This window comes from Pygoscelis adeliae, unplaced genomic scaffold (genome assembly GCF_000699105.1).
Source record: "Pygoscelis adeliae isolate BGI_AS28 unplaced genomic scaffold, ASM69910v1 Scaffold835, whole genome shotgun sequence".
In the NCBI taxonomy this organism is placed as follows: Eukaryota; Metazoa; Chordata; class Aves; order Sphenisciformes; family Spheniscidae; genus Pygoscelis; species Pygoscelis adeliae.
Window position 1 is genome coordinate 27174 of NW_008824819.1, and position 9051 is coordinate 36224.

Sequence of the window (9051 nt, forward strand, 5' to 3'; positions counted from 1 at the left end):
GGCGGTCCGCCGGTGGGCGGCCCGCCGGGCGCCCGCGGGGAGCCGTGGGTTCGTCATCATGATGCCCGGAGATCTGCCTCCTCGCTGCCCAGCAGCGACTGCGGACACAGAGGTCGGACATCGAGCGGGAAAAGCCAGCCCCGTGCTGATCACAACAAGGGCTTTCCCGGCCGGTGCCAAACAACAGCACCAGCCAGTTTTCTGCCTCCATCTCAAACAGAAAGGATTTCCAAAGCAATTTTCAAGGTGTCCTTGGCTTAGCACGGACCTGAAGGGGACATAACGATTCGCAGGCTCCTGGTGGGCCGTCTCCCTGTTCTGCAGGGGAAGACCTCGATTGTGAGATCCACCAATACAGGCATTTCATCCACTAGACCCTAAATCCAGGGTAGCTGCACAGCAGCCGTGGGAGTAGTCCTTTTCAGTTACCCACCCCAAGCAGAGAGAAAGATGGCAGTAAACAACCTCCCACCACGGAGCGGCCCAGCTGCTCCCCCATCCTCTCCCAGGAAGCCTCAGAGGATATACCCCCACACCACAGGATCCCATCTGCTCTCGACAGCTCTTCCTCAGGAAGGAGACGCGCAGCGCAGCTGGCTTACCTGCGTGTTGGAATAGAGATGAGGAGGGGGCGGAGGGGGTAGTGCTCCTGGGGGGTAGGGGTAGCCAGGATTCCCAAAATTCATGACTCCGGGAGGGGAGAAGTAAGTCGGTGCAAGCAGCTGCTGCGGCGGGGGCGGGCCCGGGGGCATGGAGACTGGCGGAGGGTACAGCCCCGGGTTTGCTATGGGGGCTGGCGTCTGGTGGGGATGTAAACCTGGGAAGCAACAAAAACAAGCTGAACGTGACGTCGCGTGTAAAGCCAGCGCGTCCCGTGGAGGGCTGGGGCTGCTACGATGCCGGCAGGTCAGCACGGCTGCACCTTCCCCGCTGCAGCAGGAAGGAGAAGCGCTTTGCTCAAAGGCTTTTCCTGCAGCCGCAAGACCTCAGCTCCTGCGCTGGGGAGGGAAAAAAAAGGGAAGCGCTTCTCAGCACAGCGGAGCACAGCCCCCTCCCCGATGCCAGGGTCCCGGTTCACCAGAACCAGACACGGCCCCGGTCAGCACATCCACTTCAGGAAACAGTTTTTGTGGGCAAGATAGAGAACATGCCAATTCAACAGCTCTCATTTCTGCTTTTCTTTTCTGATCTACAAGCAGCAGGGACTGAAGAACCAGCCTAGCACAACAGCTGGCAGAGCCAAGCGCCCCACTGAAGGGGAAGCGACTCAGCCAGGAGGGTCTGCACAGAACCTGCAGACATCCTGCTAGAGGCTGCCAAAACATTCAGATCATCTCGGTCCTGCACTGGCTGCAAGGGCCAGAAATGTCTGTTTTTCTTTCCTTAACATTTATATTGATCCAGCCTCACTGCATGAGGGAAGCAGGTCTCTTCCATGTTGTAGAAATAGGGAAAATAGATTTCGCTGGTGACAGAGGCTGTGCGAAACCAGAGTTATCTGCTCCCCAGCACAGGCTGAGCCGCCCCAGGGCACAACCGCAACGTCGGTACCAGCTGCCCCCGTGCCCCGCTGGGGAGCTGGTTCCTCACCTGGATGAGGGAGGTGCATTTCTGGCTGTACGATCATCCCTTGGGGCGGCAGCGGGGCCGGGTTCTCACTGTGGGTGTAGATTGGTCCCTGGAATTGTACTGCAACACACGACAGTTGGTAAGGAAAAGCTCCACCGAATTTTATTCTACTGCAGCAAGTCACACACACACCCCAGCCAGCCACCGTTACAACACTTGAATGCAGTGCTGCAAGCTACGTTCCCGTCGGCACACGCAGTCTACCAGGCTCACAGATGCTACGTACTCCCAACAGAAAAGCCTCCTACTCCCTTTACAAAGCAGGAGAATACTCGGGGAATTTCTTCTCCAACACTTTAAATGCTGGAGTAAATTCCTAATCTAGCCTCGGTCTTGTTGTGTAATTCTCCCCGTTCTGAAACGTCAAAGACATTGCTCTGATTTCAAGTTAATGTTAAATCCTAGTTCTCATGAAGAAAAGCAGCGTCCTAGAGAGCCCTTGCACAGGGAGGGCAGGCAGTAACACTGATTGTATTTCAGTGGGTTTACACGCCGACCAGGGAGGCTCAGAGCAGCTTTTTAGTTACCGTACGAGACGACGCAGCGATGCCGTTTACAAAGGAAAGGGAAGACAAAGCCCCCGATCTGCCCGACCCTAACAGGAGTGGGGGGACTCCTGCTCCAGCTGCTCAGGTCTGAGCACACACGGAACCTCAGGAGCGGGAGGGAAACACTCACGTGGGTCGTAGTAGTGCCCTTCCATGATGCTGATGTGCATGGGGGGGGCAGGCTCCGGCACCGGCGGTCTCTGCCGCTGCGACGAGTAGCGCTTCACGCGGCCCCCCTGCACCGCCTGAAAGAGTCCAAAGGCATCGGCGAGGGTCAGCGCCTGGAGCAGGGGCCCTCCCTCCAGTGAGGGAGCACCGACCCGCTCCCCCGCCAGCCCCTGCAAACCTCTAACTATGAACACCAACAAAAGGGAGGTGTCACAGGCAGCCTCTAATTACTACAACCCAGAAACGAGTAAATGCTGGGCTTCCGCGCTTCTAAAAGCAAGAGTCACACTCCACGCAACAAGCTTTACCATTTCCTCCATCCTGTTAAACTGAGGCGGTGGCCCAGTTCCCACGTGCATATGGTTAGGAATACCTGAGGAAGAAACAAACTGGTTATTACAGTTTGCATTTGCTCCCAGTAAAGAGCCACCTCACCCCGCCGAGGGCGCTGCCAGGAGGCGCCCGTCGCTGGCCGTATGAGCGCCGGCAGCCGGGGGACGTTATTGTCCTGCAAACAGGCACAGCTCTTGCTTTCGTGACGAGAAACCTTTTCTAGCAACTTCATCTCTTAGGTTACAATTTTAAATATTTCAGTACAAATTAGAAGCTGTTGTGCCACTGTACAATCATCCACGCTGCTCAATACCTTTTAAATCTTGCTTAAAAAAAAATAAAAATCCTCAGCTTGAAATCTAGGTCCTGATCTGAGCTCTGTTCCTGCGGAGACAAGGACCTCTTCAGAGTAGAAACAAGGATCCATGTGGGACCGGGTAAGCTGCAGTTTAAACTCACTACAGGGTGTAACCACTTTTATCACGGGCTCCTTTTAATTCAAACAACAAAGTTACGTTTAAAACCACAGTGCCAAACCGATCACAGGCGATTCCAGGGGAGCGAAAGTGGACAAAACAAACACTGAAAGCGCCCACGGATCACTGATACTGCAAGTATCTGCACAGGCGTACATGCTGTACATACAGAATGACCTGATGGCTGGCCCGTCTAGCCAAATGCCTCCCAGAATTAACTCCCACCTTCTCTGCCAAGAAGAAACAAAGGGAGAGTAGAGTAACACGCCCTTCTTACAGACAGAAAGTGGTCTCCTACCTGCAGTCTAGAGCTGTCTCATGGTAAATTTGTTAAGATGCTTTATTTTTAAGCATCAAAAAAAAAAGTACATAATCTCAGCTGCAAATCACAGCACTTCTGAACTCTCATTCTACTGGCACGTTTAAAGCCTGTCTACTCGCATCCGCAGTCAAAACCAAGGGTCTGTTCACACAAAGATTTTACCAGTCACATCAGTTGCAAGACTTATGGTTTCATGACCTAAACCTCAAGAGATGCTTATGAAAGCAGCAAGTCGCTTTCTTCTCCTTGCTCCAGTTTTATTTCCCTCTGGAAGGACTCTAACACTCCCCAGAAAATACTCTTAATTCTGCAAAGAGATAATTATACCCGAATGACCTCTCCCATGGATACCCAACTAGAACTCGGTCCTTAGCTCGCACGGGGGTAACTCTGCCACATATCCCTCCCTCGGCCGGCCTGCCTGCCGCTGCGGACAGAGCAGCTTCCTCCTACCAGGCACAAATGAATTTGCCAATCCCAGGCAGGCCTTAGCTAGTGGCAACCAAATCTCAATGCTAGGCAATAAGCTGATAAACAGGGGAAAGTTCCCTCCTGCTCCGCTGCAGGAGCCCGTTTATTCATTACCCTTACCTGCCAACCGAGCACAATGCTCCTTATCTCCCGAACTCTGACTCCTGCTCCAGCAGCCGGTCTCACCGTGATTCACGCCGCACAAAGTCCCTGTTGCCTGTGCCACACACGGGCCTTCAGCTTCACTGACGCTTCCCCGTTCTCAACCCAAAACAGGGCAGAGAGAGGGAAAGGATCTACTCTTACATCCTTCCCAGCCCTAATTCAATTAACCTACAAAGGAATGCTGAATTTCCCCTTTCTCTCTTCTGTTTTGTCCCCTCTAACCATCTCCACTGCACTTTCTCAGCAGCATGCATCGCCATCACGTACCTACCCTGAGACTGGACCAAGGCAGAGACAATTCAGCTCTGACCGACTACACGAATGCAGAATTGCATCTGGCTGGGGCTGCAGTGGAAAACCAACAGGCTGCACCCACTTACCCCTCAGCTCCCGGGGCTGTATGAACTGAGACTGCCCCGGAGTCCAGTTCTGCTCAGTGAGATTCATTTGGGTCATCTCTTGCTCGAGTCCATCCAAGCTGGATTCTACTGGCGACTCCCAGTTACTGCTCTTGGCTGGTGGGGGGGGCGGCTCGGCTTGCACGGGTTTTGGAGGCACAGGAGTCAGCCCTTCTGAAGCGGGCACTTCATCTGCCAGCTTCCCCGCATCCCCAGCTTTGATTCTGGTCCTTCTTGCCCGGGAATAAGACTTCTTTTCAATTGGTCTGTCTGGTGGTGGCTGCGCAGCATCAGCAGCCGTGGCTTGGTTTTCCAAAGCAACCTCCTCCTTCACAGGGCTGCTGTGGACGTGTGCCGCTTCCGCCTCGGGTGACTTGTCTCTCGGTGGGGTTTGCTCTGCACGCTTTGCTCGACAGTTGTTCTCCTGTTTCGCTTGCTCGCCGTTACGAGACAGATGCTGGACGCTTGCTTCCGAAGCTCGGTAGCTTGGACGGGTCTCTTTGTAGCCGCCCATCCTCGGGTAGTTCCTAGGTGGGGGCATCCTCCCTGTACCTGCAGAGCTCCTGTTGGTGAACGTTCGCGGGGGAGCTGAAGTGCTGTCTGCGCCTTGGTGCCTTGGGGGCTTGTTTGGCCTCTCATTGGACCAGTTTGGGTCTCGCTGAGGAGGACTTCCAAACCTGAGGGAGAGAAATAGTACAAACGACTGGAAAGAAGTCCCCGGGTGAGAGGTGCTGCTGTGCCAGGGAACCCCTCTCCTGTATGCAGCGCGCAGAACTCCCAGGACCAAGGTCCCACCCCGGGGCCAAAGCCAACAACAGGGCTTTCCCCCTTCGGGGCTTCAGACCTGTCGTTTGAAGCGCCTGGCGCAAAGGCTGAGGTTTCCCTCCGGGACGAGCCGGGCCCTAGTTTGACTTTGCTGCTCACCTTGGTTTGCGCATCCTCCTCGGCTTGATGTCATCGGGGTTGTGAGCTGACCTGATGTCATAGCCATAAAGCGCGATCAGCTCCTGCCTGGTCTTGGGGGCCTGCTCGTCCTCCCGGAATTTGTCGTGCTCCCAGCGGCCCTCGTCCTTCCACAGCTTCCGCTGACGACCCTTCGGCCTGGAACAGTTACACAGGGAGGACCAAGAGGTTGTTGCAAAGCCAAGGAGACGCGGCAGCTTCAACCAGCCCCACACAGAGAGATCGAGCATTTCTAGGGCAGGCTGTGCACAGGAGACAGCGTCTCCTCTTCTTCCCACTCTTCCTGCCCAGCAGCTGCTGGTCTACCCGCTGCTATTTCTGAAAAGCAGCAAGAAAGGTCGCTGCTCATTGGCAAGAGGCTTTCCATGTGGTTTTTTTTTTGCACCACTCAGTCTCTCCTTCAAAACAAAGAGCCAAAACGTCCTGGCAGGACACTGCAAGCAGGCGACTGAAGCACAGACAAATCCTCCTTGCTGATGCCTTCCCAGTGCTTCACACCGAAGCAAGGAGCTGCGCTGCCAAACGCTGGCCTGCGAGTCGGCCTCACCCACCCAGAGAGAGGCAGACACGTGGGGGGTGCTCACATACCTGACCTCCTCCTCCTGCGTCTGCCCTCGGAGGTCGTGCTCAAAGAAGAGCCCTTTGCGCGAAAAAACCTCCTCATACTCAACGTGCTTGGGAACTTTTTTCCCAACTTTATTCTCAACAGGTTCAGTGCTCTCCTGTCAAAATCAGACAGCTCTTACCACTGCAGCAGTCCCTCTGCGAGAAGCCCCCCACGGCCCAGAGAATGCATGTTTAACACCTACCTGCCCGTCCCCGCTTTGCCTCTCACCAGTTACAGCACCTTTGGAGTCAGGTTTCTCATCCCCTTTCTCTGCTTTTGCCGCTGACTCACAGGAATCATTACTATCCTGCTTCAGTTCCACTTTGGCACTTTCTTCCTCGCTGTAATCCTCTTCCTCTGCCTGCAAGAGCCCCAGTTACTCAAACGCACACCTTCAGCAACAGGTCCCCCAGGAACTTCCCCACACAAGTCCCCAGATCTAACTGGAACAGTTCGATCCCTGTTCCAGTTGTTAAGAGACCTGACTCTTTCATCAAAGCAGAGGATTAGCTCTCAAGGTCCTTCCCATCCCTCTGTTTTTACGGAAGAAGCAAAGACTAAACCCGACACCTCTCCCCACCAACTCCCACCAGCGACATCAGATCCAACAGTCAGGCTTTCTAGAAGAGAGCCGGGACCAGCTCCCCCACAAAGCCACAGCCTCTCGCCGCTCTGAAAGGGAAGGGCTCGTGCAAGCCAGGGAGGCCAGCGAACAAGGGCCCTCAGACCGTCCCTTCCTTCCCACACTGAGGGCCCGGATCCAGCCAGTGCCGTGTTTCCAAATTCCCTGGAGTTACTCAGCTGACTCACTTGGAGCACTCTGCTCGCAGGAGCGTGACCTCGTTTCACCCTCCAGGAGCCTGCAAGCCTTGCTTAGGCTGGAACTGACACTAAAAATAGCTCTGTGTGATTAACAAAAAGACTGCTCTATTTTTCTCTTTCAACACAGCGTATTTGCACATCAACTGCTCCTTTTGTTTACGTTGGGGAAACCCAGACGTGGCATTATTTTTAGGCACAGGAACAGAGTCATCCTGGCATGTCAGTGACGCAATACCCCCGCTGCTCCAACAGCCCAGCGTGCACCAGCGCTGCTCTGCTTCTACGCGCCCCGAGCCTCCGGGGAGCCTCCGCGCAGGTTTCCAGGCTTGAAGAGCTGCTGCACGATGAACACGGGGAGCTGCCCCTCACCCTCCACGCACCACCTCGACAGCCTGCCGCGCCCCTTCCTCACTAACGGGGCGCGGATTAATTCACAAATTCACAGCCCCTCCGAGCTTCGATTTCGTCTGCCTTGTTGTTTTGCATTTTCTCTAACTGCTGCCCCCCTCAAGATCCCCAAAACAGCCGTCTCAAGAGAAGGGTTTTCACTAGAAAACCTTCACCGTAATCACTAGAAACCAGAGCTCCTCCGCGCTTCCTCGAGATGTTAAACTTACAGTTCTGAACTAAAAATCCAGGGAAACCTACAGCCACAGGCTGCTGTGCCCAGGCTGCCTCCCGGGCGCAGGCAGGGGGTCTCGGTGCACGCGAGGCGGGATTTTTCTCAGCACACACCCAGCGCAGAGCTGCCAGCGCTCACAGGGTGTGTCACCCCTCCAGCTGCCGCACACGGGAGACAGGGATGCTGCCTGGGATGCTTCCAACCCAGCACTTACTTTTTAATTTCCACTAATTAAAATGCAACCAGCATCCTGCACTTCCTTCCACGCTCCTCTTGGCCAGGGCAAATTCTGCTCCCGGCATCCAGTGTCTGAGGAGCCAGGCGTTTTTCCCCCACACACACATACAGGCCCTACATCCACCCCCCAGCAGCACAGGTGGCTTCTCCACAGGGCTGGGCCCAGCGCCGCGGACCGTACGCGAGGGAACTGCCCAGCGAGGGGCTCAGACTGGGAGAGACCGTTTTCCTCTGCAGTGGCGATGACTACGCCGCAGCACGGCTCGCTCCGAGTCTCTGCACGGCTGGCGCGAAGCACACGAGCTGGTATCTTAAGACAAAGGCAATCACTGCCGGCAGGGTCAGTGGAAGAGAACAAAGGACACAAACTGCGTTTTGTGCTAAAATTATGCAAGATGCAGTCACTCGGCAGAAGCCTTTAAGCACCAGGACAGAGACTCCTCTTACCTCCGAGTCTTCTGCGCTTTCGTAATCCGAGAGTACAGCTGCGGGGGAGAAAAAGGAGTTTGGTGTCAGGGCAGAAACAGAAACACAGCTTCTCTCCGAGCGTAACACGCCGCGCTGCGGGCGACTGCCGGCAAACACGCGCTGAACAGTCCCACCAAGGGGAAGTCAGAGGCCAGCACCAAAGCGTCCCCGCCTAATACCATTGCCAGCTCACGCAGGAGGAAGCAAGGGCGAGTTTGTGGCACACCGTCCCTGCACCCCGCGTTTGCCTGTTATTATGAGGTAATATTTGGGATGGCAACAACTGCAGGACTATTGGAAAAGGCATTTTGTCTGGTTTCCACTTTTTGCACGCAGAGAGCACTTGCAGTGCCAGAGAGAGTCATTACTCACCGTCTCCTTCAATGCCATCCTCACTTTCCTGCGGAGAGAGGGAGAGGAAGGTGCGTTAGCGGAGGGGAAGGTCAGCAGCCGGGTCCCTGCGGCATCCTACGATCCCAGACACAATCACAACAAGGTTTGGCCCCGGTCCTATCGCATCTGCCCCTGGAAGTTCAGCTTCAGTGACCGAGAAGAAAGAAACAAAGCCAGGGCGCCCAGTACCTTTCTCTAAGATCCTTCTGGAGCGAGCTGCGCTGGGGGAACGCGGCTCGAGAAAGGAAAGCACAAACTGTGCTAACTGCTGGGGGTCTTCGGAGGGGAAAAAGAGCGACGTCGACAGACAAGGCAGGCTCCCCTCCCTCGATAACGGAGAGCCAGACAGCTAACTCGGGAAAGGACAAGAGGATTACTGAAAGCAGGAGCCCAGGGATAACGAGCAGATGCCGAGCAGGACCGAGCTGA

General features: G+C 55.1%; 1 protein-coding gene across 1 annotated transcript in view; it reads right to left on the bottom strand.

The window, feature by feature from the left end:
- CASC3 (cancer susceptibility candidate 3) overlaps positions 1-8656 on the bottom strand; it is a gene marked incomplete at its 5' end in the record, with an annotated part of 10708 nt that extends 2052 nt beyond the window's left edge. Inside the window, 10 exons of the mRNA XM_009324269.1 lie at positions 603-817; positions 1591-1689; positions 2308-2422; positions 2654-2718; positions 4493-5187; positions 5435-5611; positions 6062-6195; positions 6283-6441; positions 8209-8246; positions 8602-8656. Of these exons, the coding sequence (XP_009322544.1) occupies positions 603-817; positions 1591-1689; positions 2308-2422; positions 2654-2718; positions 4493-5187; positions 5435-5611; positions 6062-6195; positions 6283-6441; positions 8209-8246; positions 8602-8656 (1752 nt within the window). The remainder of the gene's footprint in view (positions 1-602; positions 818-1590; positions 1690-2307; positions 2423-2653; positions 2719-4492; positions 5188-5434; positions 5612-6061; positions 6196-6282; positions 6442-8208; positions 8247-8601) is intronic.
- Positions 8657-9051: the final 395 nt, after the last annotated feature.